Source organism: Gymnoscopelus braueri (assembly GCF_963280865.1).
Source record: "Gymnoscopelus braueri genome assembly, chromosome: 16".
NCBI classification, from domain to species: Eukaryota; Metazoa; Chordata; class Actinopteri; order Myctophiformes; family Myctophidae; genus Gymnoscopelus; species Gymnoscopelus braueri.
Genome location: NC_137616.1, coordinates 27,455,321 through 27,475,130, shown reverse-complemented (window position 1 = coordinate 27,475,130; position 19,810 = coordinate 27,455,321). Strand labels below are relative to the sequence as shown.

The window sequence follows — 19,810 nt, the reverse complement described above, 5'->3', positions numbered from 1 at the left end:
TGAATTCACTTGTATATCGGAGTGATTATTGTTACCATATCCTGGAGAATGCCGATCGGACGGACGACTTGTTTTTATTTTCGGCGCCGCGACACGATTGTACGACGAAAGTATTAACAAGGCAACATGAAACTACAACACAGACACATTGTTTGTGACGTCACGGACGAATCCTTGGTATCGTATTCTAGGAAGGATGTAGCTGGCAGTTTTCGCCTCTGTGTCTATTACTAGTTGTACATTCAATACAATCAAATCCAACGAATCCTAAGTTTGCTTTGACAAGACCATTAATAAAACAATAAGGTAAGAAGATATTGTCTCTCTTGCCTGGCGAATAAACGGATACATTGGATATTTAGTTATGTAGTAACATTGTAATAACGTGGTTTAACTTCTCAGCTGGCTGGCTGTTGTTGTGGGCCAGCATTAGCCTGACAATGAAAGCTAGCAGTGTTGCCATGTCCGCTGATTATACGCGACTTTGTGCTTGTTTTTCTGTGAAGTTAATTGCTTGTCAATATTGGTGGTTGCGGTTTTTTTGGCTTGTTTCTCAAACATTTTAAAGTCCAGGCCATATTAAAATTTATTTGTCTGCGGACCCCCATCTGAAATTATTTTATGCCAGTGAGTGGGATAGATTTGGGTTGTTAAAATCTTTAGAAAATATTCCATTCCATTTTTCAAATTTTCTTCAAGATCTTTAAAAAAAAATAGCAGATCTACAAGCTCGCAACTTGTTGTGAGCTTGTTGATCGGCTATTTTCAAATAGACGATTTTAAAGGGCGAAGGGCTCGCTTCTTTTGGGTTTGTTTTCATATACCCGGTTGCTTGTTTCTCTCGCAATACGTGTCAACAAGCTAGGCTGCTATCGTTAGCCAATATAAGTTGAGTTGTTAGATAAACGCAACAAGCTCGAAGAAGCTAACATTACAAACTGCTTTATGTGCTCTTCTTGTGCTAAGGTGTTATTGTCAACAAACCTCAAGAGTTCCCGCAAATAACCAATGATATTACATATACATTTTTTGATAAGAAATAGGACTCATCGTGTGGTTAGCTGATATTCTACCTGTGCGTTCAACTGTGACTAAAACGTAGCTAAACAATAACAAGTGTGACTACAAAAAATAAAGTGGGCTAGGTTGTTATAATTTGCCTGTTTGACAGGCAAATGTAGATGTGATATCGTGCAGATGAAGCATCAGAATTCCACAACTATTTGTAACCATGCAGTGTGTGTAAATAATAGTACAGTAGATGAATGCACAGGTGCACCCTTTCCAGTGGTGTAAAGTAACTAAGTACATTTACTCAAGTACTGTACTTCTTTTGCTGTATTTTTTACTTTAGTGGAGTATTTCTAATTTTCAATACTTTTACTTCTTCTTCCACTACACCCCTGAGGAAAATATTGTACATTTACTCCATGACAATTTAATATTTGAAAATTTTAGTTACTTTGTAGATTTTGATTATTATTACAAAACATACATTAACCACTTAAGCCCTATATACATTTTGGCCATTTGAAAATAGCCGATCTACAAGCTCACAATGCGTCACGATGCGACCCATTGTGAGCTTGTAAATCTGCTATTTTCAAAAGATATTAATGCAAATATACATATGATACCTTGTGAAACGCGACATTCTGCATAATGCCTACTTTTACTTTTGGTACTCTTAAGTCAATTTTGATGCCAATACTTTTGTACTTTTACTCAAGTAAATTTTGATTACCGGACTTTTACTTCTAACAGAGAATTTCTACATTGCCAGCTTGGCCAGCTTGTTGTTTCATACAGCTTTTAATGTTGAGGTCATCAGTCGTTGATGCAATACATTAAAAAAATAAAAGTATTACAATGACTAATGCTATTCCCTTCTTTGTCAGCTTGTTTTCCAGACTCCAGTGCACTCAAATTCTGCTGAAGATGGAGGAAACTCATGCCCACTGTATGTCTTGCGTGAACCATAGGTGCACGGCCAAGCCTAATCCGGGCATTTGTTGTGATCTTATCACCTGTCCCCTGGTGTGTGGATCTGTATTTCACTCTTGCAAAGCCACCGAGCACCGCCTTCTGTGCGCACTGGAAAGGGTTCCGTGCCTGAACAGTGGCTTTGGCTGCCCTTCCACCCTGGTGCGCAACCGAATGTCTGCACACCTCGAGGTGTGCCCGGCAGGGGTGGTGTGCTGCACCATGGAGTGGAACAGATGGCCCGTCAGCTGTCTGGACTACACTTCCTATGAGACCCTGAGCCGGGGCGTAGAGGAGGTGGAGCAGCTGGACATGGCGCTCGCCCTTCAGGACCAACGTACTTTGCTTGAGTCCCTCAAAGTAGTTGCCATGGCTCCCACAACAGAGAGAGAGACACTTGTTGCAGAGAGCAAGCGGGATGAAGGCACAGCGCACTCAGTTTTGCCCGCAGCATCTTCTGTGGCGTCCATCTCTGAGTCACCGTCAGGGTCGCTACCTGCTCAACCACAACTGCTCCCGCCGTGTTCAGCAAAAGAGAAAATAGCAAACGGAATTAACGGTTTGAACGAGGAGCATTACAGTAAGCTCTACGAGGCCACAGTGGAGACGGCGAGAAGTTTAGCTGCTGCCTTAGATATTTTCAGCAACAGTGCCAGTAACTCTAATAGCATTGAGTGTAAGAACGGAGTTACCGCACAGGACAGCAGGGAGAGCCGTATCAGAAAAAGGGATCTTCACAAGGGACTCGAAGCCATGGCTATTGTGGATCCTGAGGGTTGTGCCGCAAAGGAGATGGTTGAGCAGAGTGTTTGTTATGGCTGTTTGAGTGGAAAAGGGGCTCAGAATGGAGCGCAGGTGCAGATTTCAGACGCAGCGAAAGGACCACTGTCGGGAACTATGGGAGCTTGTGTGGAGGCATCCTACCCTGTTGAGGAGGACACACATGTTGCTGCTCAGGAGCCCTCTGTTTTTCAGTCGCTGACCTCTCCACTGTCACCGCCCCTGCCTGTCAGCCAAGGTGTTGCACAGAGGGCTGGTCACGTGGTCTTGGAGGACAGGGGGTTGGTGCTTTTAGAAGACAGAGGTCTGGAACGCAAACTACACAATAACCAGTTTATCAGGGGCTTTGGCCAGTATTCACAGTCCAACGGACGGAGGGCATTGCTCCCTGGCCGCTCACTCTGTAGATTTTGTCCCAAAATGGAGGACAAAGCAGTGGATACGTCTGACCTAGAGCAGGAAGAAGACCCCATGGGTCTCGGGGAGATTGATTTGATCACAGCAGCCCTCCTTTTCTGTTTAGAAGAGTCCAGAGAATGTCGAAGGATCTCTGACACTATCTATGTCGATGGATACCATGTTGACTTTGGCACACAGACTTTCACTTTTCCAGCAGCAATCCTGGTAACTAACACCAGGGTGGGTGATATGGCTTCGGCGTCTGCCTGCGACCACGCGGCCCCCCAGCTCTCCTACCCCAGCCCCTTCCGCACGCTCCGTCTTGGCCTGGTCCTAGAAGCTCTGGAGGTGGAAGCAGTTCCACACAATCGCTACCTGCCCCCTAACCCACGATACCAGCACATGTTTCCATTTGTGTGTGGCCAGTCATTCCGCAGGGACCAGTTCTCTTCGCACTTTACAAATGTCCATGGTGACATCCATGCCGGCCTCAATGGCTGGATGGAGCACCGTTGTCCGCTGGCCTACTATGGCTGCACATTCTCCCAACGGAGGTTCTACCCATCCACCAGGGGGGCCAAGGTCATTCATGACAGACAACTGAGGTCCTTCGGGGTCCAGCAATGCCCGGGGGCAAGATTTCAGAGTGCCTCTAGTTCTGACCAGTTCAGTGGGTTGCCCATTGAGATATTGTGGCATATAGCTGGGTTCCTTGACAGCTTCAGCTTGTGCCAGCTAGCCATGGTGTCGCGGACTATGAGGGAAGTATGTGGCAGCCTGCTCCAGGCCAGAGGTATTGTGGAGCTGCAGTGGGAGCGGGGGCATTCCCCAAACGTCCATGGTGCTGTTTCATGGCAGATAAAAAACAGGGTAAGTGTTGAATATTGTGTGTGTGACACACACACACACACACACACACACACACACACACACACACACACACACACACACACACACACACACACACACACACACACACACACACACACACACACACACACACACACACACACACACACACACACACACACACACACACACACACACACACAGAAAATCCTAAATAAATGGTGGGTTCAGGATACCTGGGACTATAGTTGTGCACAGAGCTGATTGCTGTCTTGACAGATAAGAGGCACAGAATGTGTGAGGATGACTGATTTATCCTATATGCAACAGGTGTGTAGTCACACCCAGCTCAGAGTCCAATGAGTTTTGATTCAGGCCAGGTGTGACTAGTTAAATCAGCCATCACTCACACAACAAAGACTGAGACATAATATATATCAATATGTAATACATTGAAAATGAGTAAAAGTCAAGTACAATGTAATACTATACTGTATATCAGTCCATGCATTTGCGAATGATCACTTTGTCACATAATTGTTTGATCAGACTACACATCAGCAACTATATGCTTATTGTCTGTGTCCATTCTTGAGTGTTATGCAATTTTATCAGTGGAAATGTCTGCCAAAAATAGGGACAAATTGTTTTTTGAAAATGCAAGATTTATTTTCTTTTGTTTTAGGTGTGGAAATTCAGTACTGGCTTCAGCCTGGTGTCTTCATGGGGTTTCTCAGACCTCCCCAGCATGTCAGACCATCTTAGGAAGTGCCGCTTCAACACGGTAGAGCGCAAGATGGACCCCGTACCCCTTCCGGCCATGTGCACAGCGCGGGATGGACAGTCCCTCCGCCGAGTCCTCCGCCATATTAACACTTGATCTAACACCTGCCTAACCTTTCATAGATGCACCATGGTCACTGTGTAATTTAAAATGATACTGTTTGATTTATTTTCTGTTTTGAGAGAAGGAAAAAAAAGTCTGTACTACACAGGAGTTGAAGCACGAGAGCCTTAATTAAAGATGTAGACATAACTTGCTACTATAGTAGCCTACAGTTTAGTATTTAACTTTGCATGGATTTGTGTTGCAAATATCCCTATATTTTGGTAACATATTTTCTTGGAGTCAATATATTATCTGTGAGATGAAGAAATGGAGTTGGAAATGTTTTCACTGTCTTGCCTTTCAGTCACAGCCATGGGATGAGCAAATTGTTTGCCATATTGCACCATTTTTGCATAACTGGAGTTATGCTAGCACTTTAAAGATTTGCTAATCCCTCCCATGTTACTCGATTATCCACTTTGCAAAAATTATATTCTAGCATAGAGGTTGACATTATCTGAATGCAAACTAGACTCATAAGACAAGTCTACTGACTGGGTGAGTAGAATGTGGATGTCATGCAAGTCAAAACAGGACATGTACTATGACGCATGTGATTTTCCTACAATTTAATAAAATCTTTACCTCCTTTTAAGTGTTTCACGCATTCAGTTTAATTAAGACCACCAGCGGGTTTTCATTCAAAAGTTATAGATTTCTGTATTTTCTTATCTGCACTGAAGTCAGTCAAATGATTCAATGGTTATTTCAAGTAGACTGACTTGGTTATTGATTTCTGCCTCAAAGCTCATGTATAAATAATGTGTAAGTGTTTTATCAATATCTTTGCGAAATATTAACAAGAAGTCAAAAGCTATACTACAGTAGCAAAGCAAATGTATGTACATCTGTCAAAAGTGTTCATAGCACACTGGCTGCAGTTACATGGACATCATGTATTCATTCAGAATGAACTCATTCCGAATAGAGGAATCTGTTCCACTCACCTGTTTACATGGGACCTGAATAAAAGTATTCCTCGTTTACATGACCCAAAGCATTCATTCGGAATATAACTTTTGACATGCGCAAAGTGGTGGGCATGGACCAGTCCAGGGGCCGCCCGGCTCCACTACCCGGGACGGAGCTTCCCCCTGGTGGGCATGGGGCCCCCTTGTTGGTCGTAGGCAGGCCGGGAAGAAACGCACCGACTTCTGGCCAGGCAGTGTTGAAATGTGGTGCAAGCCTGCATTCCTTTGTTATCGCCATTTTAGTTCAGACCAGTTTCTTTTTTGTATTGGTACCAGACACGGTATGTAGGTACGATGACGTCATCGCGCATTCGCACATGGTCATTATAATAATAAATAATAATACATAAACACCGGACCGCTCATGGTCATTATAATAATAAATGTAGAGAGAGAGAGAGAGCAACACTTACAGTCTATGAAACAAGGCACGCTCATTTATGGCAAAAGTACAAAAGTATTGCATTGGCATCAAAATATACTTAAAGTAAAAATGTTAGGCTACTCATTATGCCGAATGTCAAGTTTTTCTTGTATTATTATGAAAAGGCTTTGAAACATGCTGTAACTCATTCACTGTGACGAAACCCCTCTTTCTGCGCCGAGTAGCGCACACGGGTTGAATGCGGGGTCTGTCGTCCTAAAACACAATCGCCCCGGGTCAAAATCCAGCGACCATGGAGCGGCGCGGGTGGCCCGCTCAAAAAGGTGCGTGGGGCGGGGTGTTTTGGGACGACCGCTGTTTGCGCTTTAGCTGCGCCCTAATAATGTTGTTTTCGTTTATTTTTGTTCACGTATGCTATTAAAATAATGCAGCTATTGCAGTATTGGGCCTTAACATGTGATTAAAAAGGTATATGTATTTGGCCCCTCATATAAAATAAATGTAAAATCTGATTTAAAATTGAAACTTGCAGCTAGCTGATCAATGCGTTTCTGCGTTTACGTGTGGATAGGGATTTTTTTAAATCTTTGTCATGTGGCCAGGGAATCAGGGATTCTTTTTAGGAGGACTAAAATATCCGTTTAGAAAAAGATCCATAGATTTATTTTTTGTCTTTTTAAAATGTAGCCTATAGGCCAGAAATCCTCGGAGCGTCCGTTCTCCTGGACAAGTCTGGGCTTAACCATTACAGGCTTATTAAATGACGCTATAGAATAGAATCATTCATTTTATCCAGCAGGAGCGAGTGCTTCTCAGCACCAGCCGTGGCCGAATTAGAGATTTGATTTTTGGACAATTCTGACAGCACTACTAAGCACGGACATGCGCAAAGGAATGCATGTATTCCAAACAAACAGGAGCGTTCGGAATAAAGTGTTTATATGGTCAATTCCGATTGGTATATACCGATTCAAACGGTATATACCACCCCTCCTAACCGGGTCAGACTGGAATGGAATATTCTATTCCAATTGAGTGTCTTTGGGGTGGTTTGGAGTTGGCGCATGCAATTTCATGCATGCATCACTCACCTCCAATCGCCATTGATGGAGAGGCATTGGAATGCGTAGAAGACTTTACATACCTCGGAAGCCTCATAAGCAGTGAAAGTGGAACGCAAAAAGACATCAAGATGCGTCTCAACAAAGCAAGAGGTGCTTTCAGCCAACTTCGCAACATCTGGAAGTCCAAACAGTATAGCCTTAAAACCAAACTCAGGCTCTACAACAGCAATGTTAAGGCTGTCCTGCTATATGTCTCTGAGTGCTGGAGAGTAACAAAACAGGATATGAGAAAGGCTGACGTCTTCCAAAATAGCTGCTGATCTGACAAATCTTTTGGCCAAATAGAATCTCGAATGAGGAACTTTATAAGAAGACAAGCAGCTTGCATATGTCCCTTGAGATAAGGAGACGGAGGTTAAGATGGCTCGGTCATGTATTGAGGATGCCCAATGAAAGGTTACCCAAAGCTGCCTTGAGATGGAAGAGAAAGAGGAGCAGACCAAAGAACACCTGGCGAAGGACAGTTATGATGGAGCTGAAGGAGATGGGGACAAAGCGCAGGCCAAAGCACGAGACAGGATTCAGTGGCAGTGTATGATTGCAGCCTTATGCCCCAACCGGGACGAAGAGGATAAGTAAGTAAGTAAGTAACACTCACCTGGTTTGAGGAAGGGGAGGGGTCATTTCCTGGTAAGGAATGTATTGTGGAATAAAGCCCCCCTCCTTTAACTTCTGTTTTCGGAGTCAGTGGGGTCAAATAGTGCTGGCATCATGTCTTTGGGTCTGTTTGGAGTTGGGGTAGGCATTTTGTCTCCGCCAGGTTGAGGCGTGGCAGAGACTATGTTTTCGCCCCTGTCCGTCCGTCCGTCCGTCCGTCCGTGTGTGTGTGTGTGTGTCCGTCCGTCAGAATCAGTGGGGTCAAATAGTGCTGGCATCGTGTCTTTGGGGCTGTAAGGAGCTGCCATGGCCTTTTCATTCATGTATCACTCACATGGGTAGGGGTGGGGGTGCATTTCCTGTCAGGGAAATGTGTATTGCTGAATAAAAAGGCATGGGTTTGAAGTGTTTTATTTTATGGGTTTGGTGTACTTTAATTAATATGGTGAAATTAACCATGGGTTTGAATTAATTTGAATATGTTTAGGCATTGGTTTGGTGTTGCTTAATCTAAAGTTAGGCACTGTGTTACTGTTTGGTAAGGATCTGGGGAGGGCATTCACCATGAGTGATGTAGAGGTGGACAAAGTACTCAACCCTAGTACTTGAGTAAGAGTAGAGATGCCCATGCTCAAATTTACTCCACTACAAATAGAAGTAGCTCAGCAAAATGTTACTCAAGTAAGAGTAAAAAAGTAATTGCTTTTAAATATACTTAAGTATTCAAAAGTACATGCTTTTAAAAATACTTAAAGTACAAGTAAAAGTAAAAGTAGCAGTACATTTCTTAATTTTTATATCGATGAATTGCTGTAATGTTTTCACAATGAAATCATAGGACGTAACTGCATGCACTGATGTGCTTGCTTGTAGAATCACTATGTTATACAAAAGCCTGCAGAAACACCTATAAAAACATAGAAATGACTGAGGAACCAGAACAAAATAATTGTACTCCTATACAAGATGTAATAATACAAATATATTGCTTTTGCATACTAAGAAGTGTAAAAGAAAGGCTTAACAAGGGGGTCGAGTTCCATGTAGTAGCCATGTTCGATTCTGCTTCGATAACTGGATGTTGCCCCCCCCCCAACAGTTTCATTGTGGCCATGAGATCTATTTAGCCACTGGCTTTTAGCCACTTGACGTGTGGTTTGTCCGCAAGTTCTCTTTTTTCACCATCACTTGCACAGTGACCACTGTTCTCGCTGATGAGACAAATACTTACAGTATAATAATGATGAGAGAGCTCTATCCAGTTCCATGTATGGTATACAAAATACATATGGCTGAGATAAATGGTAAAATGGTAAATGGTGCATTTATATAGCGCTTTTATCCAAAGCGCTTTACATAGATTGTGCATTACATTCACCCATTCACACACACATTCATACACCGATGGAAGAGGAAACCATGCAAGGCACCAACCTGCTCATCGGGGGCAATTAGGGGTTCTTGAGCGTCTTGCTCAAGGACACTTCGACACTAACTCTGGGGGAGCCCTCCAGCTCCCCCAGATCGAACTGGGAGCCCGGGATCGAACTGGGATCGAACTGGGGACCTTGCGGTTTCCAGTTCACTCTATAAGTTCCTTTTTCTCTGCCTGGTGGAAAGGTCTAGTCAAATGATTTATAGTTTGTCAGAATGAAAGTGTCTTTCCAAGTTCCCTTTCTTCACTTACTGCATAGTTGTTGCAATTCATTTTCCCATCAAATATAATGTGTTGTATACTATGTATTTTGTCTCATGACGTCTGTTCCCAAACTTATTCAACTGATGTCTTGTCTCATTAGATGTGGTTGAAAAATAGTAGTAGCTTAATAAACAGGTAACACACGTGTACCAATGATATGCTGCCAGGGTCAATCCTGTGTTAATTCACACTGCCCCACTCATTTGTTAGTTTCAAGAGTTGTGGTTTCTGTTAAGGTGAACAAGTATTCGATGTTGATGAGAAAGTCTCAGACCATGTGTAGGTGGTATGATGTAAGGTATGCCAGTGTAACAATGAAATAATTAAGGCAGCTATTAGCAAAGCATTACTTCTAGCTGTCTGTCTTGTCTTGCATCCTCACCTGAGGCAATCATGTACGGGTACCAACACAACAAATCTCCTGCAACATATTAATGAGCAAGTCATCCCGACACTTTACGAGTCACCAAAATCATTCAAACAAATTATTTAAAAAATAATATTGTGAATATTTAGGATTATGTACACATTATAAACAAAATACAAAATGTGCTACGGACATGGACAAGTATTGCCACAGACACGTTTGTCCGTGTACAGACATGTTGATGACCCCTGCCACAGACATAGACAGTGCTATAGAGCAGAAGTGTGGCCAATTGCATTTTTGGAAGAAAAAAAACAACAACCTAAAAGTACTCAGTACTTTACAGCCTTCCTAGAAATGTACTCCGAGTAAAAGTAAAATATTTGTCTTGGAAATGTACTTGAGTAAGAGTAATAAGTATCAGACAAATCTAATACTCAAGTAAAGTATAGATCCTCAGAATCTGTACTTAAGTACAGTACTCAAGTACATTTACTCCGTTACTGTCCACCACTGTGTAATAGTAACATCCACTGCCAATAATAGCCTATTGGTCATCCAATAAAAGATCATAGGCATGTAGCATATAAAATAAGTTAAGCTCCTGCTAACTCACCTTTCGGGTAATAAACTCCAAGCCAGAATAGGTAAATTCAGTGGGTGACAGAGAGATTTTCAACTGTGCCTGCATGAAGATTAGTCCCTCTGGTTACCTGTAGATTATACTGTGCCATAATGCCTCAATACTACAAAAACTAATTTAATAAAAAAATTGCCAAAGGACATGAGCAATCAATAAATAACCACCGCTGTTCAAATTCACTATGGCAAAACAAAATGGTGCAAATTCCAGAACCTTTACTAATATAAGTAGACACATGTTGTAAGATGTCTCTGCCAGAGGGCAGCAACAGCACAGGTGTTCTGTATGACGTAATTACGAGTCCTCAGCTGCTCTGCCAATGGAACAACCTCAGCTACACATGACCTACTCCACCACAAGGGGGGTTAGAGAAATGTTCATTCTGGGACCCAGGTAATTGTTTTGTTAAACTACTTCCATATTTGAATCCCAGCTTTTCAAATATTTGAAAATTGTGTTGGATAAGCAGTGTTTGGAGCACAGCAGTGTATACATTAATATGTTTTGATTGAGATAAAACCAAAACACATCGCTGTCCGGCAGAAACCAGCTAACTCCATTTTTCCGCTTTTGCATTTTTCCATAAATCAGTGCTATTGAACACCCTTTACATCTGTGTGTTGATACAAAAATATTGAACCAATGAAAAGTATTAAAAAGCGCTTCTGACAAAACCAGCTAACTCCATTGGATCCTCAAACCTTCTGCTAAACCAGCTAAGTCCACCAAAGGGGGGTGGAGTTAGCTGGTTTTGCTGACTCCAGGCTCCACACCCTTTTGACCTCCAACCTCATTGTGAGCTTGGAGGTCCATTTAGCTGTTCTTATCAATGATGAACAAAACCTCCTAACTCCACTTTTTGTTTTGTTTTAGTCATTTCCCGAAAAATGTTCATTTTGGAGTTAGCTGGTTGCTGCCGGACAACAGAGATATATTAAACGGGTGGACAGTATTTGGCAATACAGATGTGCTTGGGGAACTGTCCACCCCCCTTTTCTCAGACCAGGTGAGTGGTAAATTTGAAAAAATGGCTATGCCAACTTGAAACAGCCCCAAAGACACAACGCCAAAACTATTTGACCCCACTGACACCGAAAACAGGAATTAAAGGGGACGGACAGTATTCGGCAATACATATTAGCTTGCCAGCAACTGTCCACCCCCCTTTTCTAAGACCAGGTGAGTGCTAAATTAATAAAAATGGCTGTGCCAACTCCAAACAGAAACGACACCAGCACGATTTGGGTTTTCTTTGTTTGGGTTCTTTTTTTTTTTCTTTTCTTGTTTTGTGCTGGATTAAGTTTTAATGTTTCCCCTGTTGCTTTGTTGCTTTTTTATTTTTTTCCTTTTGTTGTGGGTCCTTCAATGTGAAGGCATGTATGTTTACCTATAAATAGTAAAACCAGATAAACTGACTGAATTCACAAGCATGCACGCACACCCGCAGAGTTGAGACCTGCTGACTTACAAGAAAGGAGATAAGGTCACATATACTAGGTGTGTGAGGTAGATTATAAGTAGGTGTGGCGTAGCAATGCTTTGTTCACACTCCATTTTGACACCGCACAGCAACACAACAGTAGGAGACGAAACACAGCACAGCAACACAACAGTAGGAGACGAAACACAGCACAGCAACACAGGACTAATGGATACAGTTGAATGGAGGGTAAGTGTTTTTATATTTTATTCTTAATACTTTTTAATACTCTATACCTTGTAGGCCCTTTTACCTCGTTTTTTTTGCAATACTTTTACTTCTACCCCACTACATCTAAGAGACAAATACTATGCTTTTACTTCACCAGTGGTGGCTTATCCAACGGGCTTGAGGTGCTGAAGCACAGGGCACCAACCTTGGGGGGGGGCACCAAACGGCGTAAAAAAAAAACGGCTGAAAACGCCGAAATGGAAAAGCAGGGCTGCTAAAGGAGCGCTACAACATAGAAACGCGCCGGTGAACCGTCATTTATCCCCCCGCGAAACTCAGAGAGAGATGGGTGCAGTCTGGCACCATGCCATATAGAGCATTTGAGGACGCCTTGAAGGTGTGTCTGTGTGCGTGTGTGCGTGTGTGCGTGCGTGCGTGTGTGCTGGCGTGTGCGTGTGTGTGTGTGTGCTTTGTACATTCATTCATCATGTCCTGTTTTCTGGTTTATTTTATTGTCTGTAAACTTGACAGGTTAAAATTTAAATAAAGACCAAAGATGAGTGAGTCTGCGGAGAGAGAGGAGGGAACTGACAAACAGCACATCCACAGACCAGAGTCTCCAACAGCCAGCTGTGTGTCTAAAGATGACCCTCCACACTTCAGTAATGAACCTGGACCTCCACACACAAAGTATGTGAATGACATGGCATGGCAACACTGTTTGATCCGGTTTAAGGCCCGCCCTTCCGCAGCCGATAATTCACACACAGACAAGTGCGCAACGTTTCCGTATCCGCTCAAGAGTGTAGACTTAGACCGGATGCAGCAGCCTGCAAAGCAACTCGATCCCATTCCCAACCAGTCTACCATTATATCAATGGACCAGGCACGTCCAGAGGGGGGGGGGGGGCTTTTGGTGCTTGAGCGCCTGCCCTTTTGCCTCAAATTGCCCTTTTCCCAAAAGACACATTTAAAAAATATTTTGTAATTTATGACCTGCCCAACATCCGTGGCCCTTATCAAGACAAACATTTGACAAATAATTATAATTTCACTATCATAATTATTATTTATAATTATAATTTAAATGAGCTAGCTGCCATCAGTCAGTTTTAGTCTCACTTTTCACCTGATGCAGTGATGTCAAGTGCCCTCCCAGGGGTCATCAACATGTCCGTACACGTGTAACAATCTGCCTTTTTATCTGAAAGGATAATTACTACTAAAAAGGAAAAACAACGAGATCGGTGGGTGTTTTAACTGATACGATTTTTTATATAGAAGCCTTTGTATAAATTGACAGAACACAAGGTGTTTAAATCAAATAATATCACTTTGAAATTACTTCTGTCCCTGTTACTCTCCCTGATAAATAAAATAAACAAGCAAACAAACAAATAAATCAAAAACAAACAATAATTACTTCAACTGCCCCTCCCACCCAAACAAATCCCACTGTCCTTTGTAACCCCGCGGGTCACAAAGCAAATACAAACAATAAACAAGTGCACACGGCGTTTAAGAGTCTGTCATGCACGCACGCTGCTTAAATAAATAGTCCCGCGACCGCTCTCCTCGGATCGCGCTCCCGCGACGCAACAGTTCCTTTTAATCCTTTTACTCCAAATGAAAAGAAAAGTCTTCTCCGCCCGATGCGGCCCAAATAATAACTAGATAACGGGGTACCCCTCTAATTTGTATTCCAACACGAGCAGAACGCTCGGGTTGATCTCACCGGTTTCGGCTGTCGGCTCCAATCCCGACCGGCGTCTCGACCACGGCGCTCGGATCCCACGGCCCGACAGAAACGGCAGGTTCCTCTCCGCTGGGTTCGAAAGTCCGTTAACCTTGGCTGCAGCTTAATGTCACGTTTAAACTATCAAAACGGTATAAACTGGCGCTTCAAAGTCTCTGCTTTCCTCCTCCGTTCAACCTGGCACAAACGGTTTGGTTCGTTCAACCTGGCTCCACGGTTTGGTTCAACCCCTCTGTTGTGCACCACACCCTGTATTAATAACCTCGGGTGGCACTAATGATTCAATTATCCCCCCCAATCAGACCCATTACAGCTCACGTGAATAGGACAAGTTCATATTTTCTCATGGCTTCAAACATGTTACATATAGTATATTTTACAAATATAATAACATGCACAGGTCGAGTGGAATACTAATAATAATAATGTGCAATTGTCACAGTCCCCCCCCCCCCCAAGCTGGAAGCTAATTTTCAAGTCCTACCAAAGTAGGGTTTGAGGTTGACCACATTAAGCGTATCCACTTTGTCACTATCTTTCCATTTCACTCTGTAATTTATGGGGCCTGTCTGACTCGTCACTATAGCTGGACCTGACCATTTTGGCGCAAGCTTCGACGAGTATGCATCAGATGCTTTGGAGAGTGGATGTGTTCTCACCCAGACCAAATCGCTCGGCTGGAACTGTACATGTTTCCGCCGGGCATTATAATACTTGGCTTGTCTGGCTTGAGAGACACCCACCCTTCGTTTGACCTCTTTGACCATGGCCTGCTGCCTTTCTAGGAGATTGTAAGAGGGTTGTGAGGGCATTGGTGGAGATGCTAACATACGCTCCAAGGGTCCGTACAACCCACGGCCCATGGACATTTCAGCAGGTGTATGGCCAGTGGTCTCATGCATTGCAGTGTTGATGGCGTATCGGAACTCGGGCAACCATTGATCCCACTTGTTGTGCTGGTCTCCCACGAATGATGCGATCATAGTCTTGATGGTCCGGTTTGCCCTCTCCGTGAGGTTGGCCTGGGGGTGGTAGCTGGTGGTGAACTTGTGTACCACACCCCAGGTCTTGCAGAGATCGTCAAAGACATTTCCGGTTAGTTGTGGTCCGCGATCCGAGATCAGGTACTTAGGGACCCCCCATCGAGTGAATATTTCATCTTTAAGGATCGCACTAAGCCTCGGGGCTTTACCATCTCTCAGCGGAAACATTTCCACCCATTTGGTGTAGTAGTCGATGGTGACCAACAACATGGTGTTTCCCTTCTTGCTCCTCGGGAACGGCCCCATCAGGTCGATCCCGAGGGCCTCTCCTGGCTGGCTTATCTGGGTGGACTGCAACATACCGGATGGTTTTTGATTCTCTGGCTTGTACTGCTGGCAAACTTGACACTTCTTAACATAGTCCCACACCTCTCGACGGACCGTCGGCCACCAGGCCACCTCGAGAACTCGAAGTAGGGTCTTTAATCTTCCTAGATGCCCACTCATGGGGCGGTCATGGAAGTACTCCAGGAAACATTGGACAAGGCTCTCGGGCACCACCACCTGATACTTCAGTCCGATGTCCCTGGTTGGTTGCCTCCGATACAATATTCCCTGAATCTCCTCGAAGCCTATCCGATCGGTCCGCTGGTCCGACAGGTTGAGATTCTCCAGAAGATCTCTGACCTTAGGATCCGCGCTTTGTGCTTTGGCTAGATCATCTAGCGTTGTGGGTAGTTCCGAGTTGCCAGACACTGCCACTACTGCACACACTGCCTGCTGTTCAGTAGGAGTCACCGCCCGAGATAAGGCGTCGGGGACGATGTTCAGGTGACCCTTCCTGTAGTATATGTTGAATTGGAACTCTTGAAGGCGTATTGTCCAGCGAGTGAGTCTAGACGAGGACTTAGGGTTCTTGAATGCCCAAGTGAGGGCAGCATGGTCGGTGTACACGTCGAACTCCACTCCTTCAAGGAAGTGTTTCCACTTTTCCACCGCCCACACGACCGCAAGACACTCTCTCTCGGATGTAGAGTAGTTGCATTCGGCTCCTCTGAGTCCCCGAGAGGCATAAGCAATCACCTTCTCTAAGCCGCCCACCTGCTGGGTCAGTACGGCTCCCAACCCGACACTACTGGCATCAGTATGCACCTGGAACGGTAGTGACATATCGGGCTGGACCAACACAGGCGCCTCCACTAGAGTCTGCTTCAACTTTTCAAAGTTTGTCTGGCATTCCTCCGTCCAATTCCACTTCACCCCCTTCCGCTTCAAGTGATTTAACGGCGCGGCCAGGTCTGCGAAGTGAGGCATGAATTTGAAATACCAGCCCGCCATTCCGAGAAATCTCTGCAGTGACTTCAAGTCATGGGGAGCTGGATAGTTCATAACGGCAACGGTTTTGTCTGGGTCCGTCTCGACCCCCTGGGCAGAAACGATATGCCCCAGAAACTTCAGCTGCTCTCGGTAGAAGTGACATTTCTCAAGATTCAGGGTGAGGTTGGCGACATGAAGCTTGGCGAACACAGCATCAAGATCTCTCATATGCTGCTCGGGACTTGGAGAGAAGACGATAATGTCGTCGATGTAGACGAAACAGCACCTTGCCTTGAGATCACCGAGCACTCTCTCCATCAATCTCTGGAAAGTAGCCCCAGCATTTTTCAGTCCAAAGGGCATGGTTCTGAATTGATACAGTCCGATGGGTGTTATGACTGCGGTCTTGTGTTTGCTCTCCTTATCCATAGCAACCTGCCAGTATCCTGCCTTCAGATCCAGGGTGCTAAAATGGCATGCTCCATGCATTGATTCCAAGATGTCGTGTATCAGAGGCATGGGGTAGGCATCCAGATTAGTTTTGGAGTTGAGTCCTTTATAGTTCACACAGAACCGGTTACTCCCGTCCGGCTTCTTGACCAACACCACCGGTGCGGCCCAGGAAGAGTCAGAGGGTTCCAAGATCCCCTTGGTGAGCATCCCCTGTACCTCATCCACGATGATTTGGCGTTTGTACGGTGAGACTCGGTAGGCTCTACATCGCACCGGCATTTCATCCGTGGTGTGCACCTTATGGGTGGCAACATTGGTCTTACCTAGTTGTCCCGAGCACACAGACGGCCATCTCTCGAAGAGACATTCCACCTCGGGTGGAACATTTCGGACACGGTGTAATGGCGGGACACCAACACTGCCCATCAATGGCGACACCGGCACAGCGAGATAGAGTTTTGCCGAGGACAGGGCGGGTGAGGCCTGTGAGGCAAAGGGATAGTGTGTGTAGCCCTCAGGACCCCACACTCCGTAAGTCTTTTCGCCAAAGTTGAGGACAGTTTTGGTCTTCAGGCAGAAGTCGAGGCCCAGCATCAAAGGGAAGGTGAGATTGTGGTCGTCTAGGACGAATGTTTCCACAGACCACATATGACCATGCCAGTCGTAGATCAAACCCACCTTCCCCACCGCTTGGTGCTCCTTTCCATCCGCCAGGATGAACTTCCGGTCATCACACTTCCTCAGATGTTCCCCTACTCGGGATAACCGCTGCCAGTTGCTTCTCCTCATCAGGGTGTATGAACAGCCTGTGTCCATCACCGCTTCAAACTCCACGCCTCTGGTGGCAATGGGCACGAATAATAGGTTCATCCACTCCTCTTTGTCAGGTTGCCCCAGTTTGACATCCATGCGTGCCATCTGAGCTCCTTTCCCTGTCGGCGTTTTGACTCCTCTGTCACCGCCTTGTTTGACTCCCTTGTCTCCGCCCTGTTTGCCTCCCTTGTCTCCGCCTTGTTGATTTACCTTCTTCCAGTAGGCGCTGGAGGAAGAACAATCCTTTTCCACCTGGGACCCAACCTTCACCAGTTGATCCACCGTCTGAACGTGTCCGCGCAGGCACCCAGCAATCCTCGGATTACAGTTGTTGAGAATCTTCCTCACCAATTCACTTTCAGTGATTTCCGGCTTCCACTTCAGACAGAGCGCACGGTAGTCATAGGCAAAGTCTCGTAGACTTTGGGTGGGAAGTTGCAGCATGTCACGCAGCTTCTCCTCCACTTCCGATTGATAATCGGTAGGCAAGAACGCGACAAGAAACGCTTCCTTAAACCCTGCCCAAGACTTACACTTCTGCCTCTCGGATGTCCACCAACTTCTGGCGGACCCCTCAAGGACACTCGAAAGCGTCCCCATGAGCTCCACATCTGACATGGGCCTAACAGAGAAGAAGTTCTCACATTGCTCCACAAAGTACATGATATCCGAAATCTCCTTAGATCCGTCATACTTAGGGAATTCCATCCTGATGGCGGGTTTAGAGTATCGGTAGGCACTGGCGGGCTGAACAGGTGGTGCACTAACGGACTGGTCAGTAGCTGCAACGGGGTGCTGCCCCCCAGATGGCATGACGGATTGACTGGAAGAAACGAGGGTGGGCAGGTCATGAGAGGCCATAGTGGGAGCTACCTGAAGTGCACTGACGGGCTGACTGGCTGGTACAGGGACGGATGGACCCTGCGAGGCAGCCGTGGGCGGTACCTGAGGTGTACTGGTGGACTGTCGGTAAGGAGTACTTGTGGGGTGATGGCGAGGTGTATGTGTTCCATAGAAACTAAATTCTGGGCGAGGTGAAACATGGGCCCTTCTGAGGTGAGCGGTACTTGCTCTTTTTATTTTCGAGACCTCATTATTCCATTTCTCATCCCTCCTCTGTAAACACTCAACAACCCCTTGCTCTAACTGTTTGACTGTGTTCCTCACAAGCACCTCCATCTCGCCCATCCTACGATCCATGTACTCCCTCAGAACCTCTTCCCGGTTAATAGTACTCTCGCTCGCTTTCTCGAACTCACCCAGCACATGCTCCACATGACCTTCCAAGGTCCGAATCTTGTCCTTAATCATGGCCAAGTCCTGCTGTATTGGACCCGGGCCCTCAATTTCCTCCTCTTCGTCCTCCTCATCCTCGTCTTCCTCATCAGAGATGTACAAAGAGCTAATGAGTGACGTGATTCCACCTACAGGATTACGGTGACGTTCAAATGATTGGCGATCTGGAATATTAACTTCCTCCTCGCCCTGAACAGCCTCCTCTACTATCTGTGCTAGCTGTTCTGGGTTTTCCCCACTTTGTGCCATCGTTTTTTTCAGAAGTTTTTTTTTACAGTGTATTATAAAATATACCTTTTTTTTTGTTTCTAAATCAATTCTCAAATACTGGCTTTCAGTGTCTACTTTTAAACCCACGATCCCCGTACGGGCCACCACATGTAACAATCTGCCTTTTTATCTGAAAGGATAATTACTACTAAAAAGGAAAAACAACGAGATCGGTGGGTGTTTTAACTGATTTACGATTTTTTATATAGAAGCCTTTGTATAAATTGACAGAACACAAGGTGTTTAAATCAAATGATATCACTTTGAAATTACTTCTGTCCCTGTTACTCTCCCTGATAAATAAAATAAACAAGCAAACAAACAAATAAATCAAAAACAAACAATAATTACTTCAACTGCCCCTCCCACCCAAACAAATCCCACTGTCCTTTGTAACCCCGCGGGTCACAAAGCAAATACAAACAATAAACAAGTGCACACGGCGTTTAAGAGTCTGTCATGCACGCACGCTGCTTAAATAAATAAATAAATAGTCCCGCGACCGCTCTCCTCGGATCGCGCTCCCGCGACGCAACAGTTCCTTTTAATCCTTTTACTCCAAATGAAAAGAAAAGTCTTCTCCGC

General features: G+C 44.9%; 3 protein-coding genes across 11 annotated transcripts in view; all 3 read left to right on the top strand.

Annotated features, from left to right (window-relative positions):
• epm2a (EPM2A glucan phosphatase, laforin) overlaps positions 1–19,810 on the top strand; it is an 88,094-nt gene that overhangs the window by 506 nt on the left and 67,778 nt on the right. The gene's annotated exons all lie outside the window — the stretch shown is intronic.
• LOC308103461 (F-box only protein 30-like) lies at positions 175–5,717 on the top strand. Of its 2 annotated transcripts, none has more exons than XM_080453431.1 (3): positions 175–306; positions 1,899–4,032; positions 4,697–5,717. In XM_080453431.1, the coding sequence occupies exons 2-3, from the start codon at positions 1,939–1,941 to the stop codon at positions 4,889–4,891; spliced, it is 2,289 nt and encodes a 762-aa protein (XP_080309557.1). In that variant the 5' UTR covers positions 175–306; positions 1,899–1,938; the 3' UTR covers positions 4,892–5,717. The 2 variants fall into 2 exon arrangements, with proteins under 2 accessions (XP_080309557.1, XP_080309558.1); XM_080453432.1 differs by having other exon boundaries at positions 192–306; positions 1,911–4,032.
• The window catches only part of LOC308102615 (protein NLRC3-like), a 48,395-nt gene continuing 40,833 nt past the window's right edge, over positions 12,249–19,810 (top strand). For 7 of the 8 annotated variants that reach the window (XM_080452414.1, XM_080452415.1, XM_080452412.1 and 4 more), the window contains exons 1-3: positions 12,253–12,355; positions 12,495–12,734; positions 12,869–13,027. In XM_080452414.1, coding sequence (XP_080308540.1) covers positions 12,894–13,027 — 134 coding nt within the window. In that variant the 5' untranslated portion in view covers positions 12,253–12,355; positions 12,495–12,734; positions 12,869–12,893. Of the gene's footprint in view, positions 12,356–12,494; positions 12,735–12,868; positions 13,028–19,810 lie in introns of all 8 variants that reach the window. The other variant, XM_080452409.1, reaches the window with a different exon arrangement.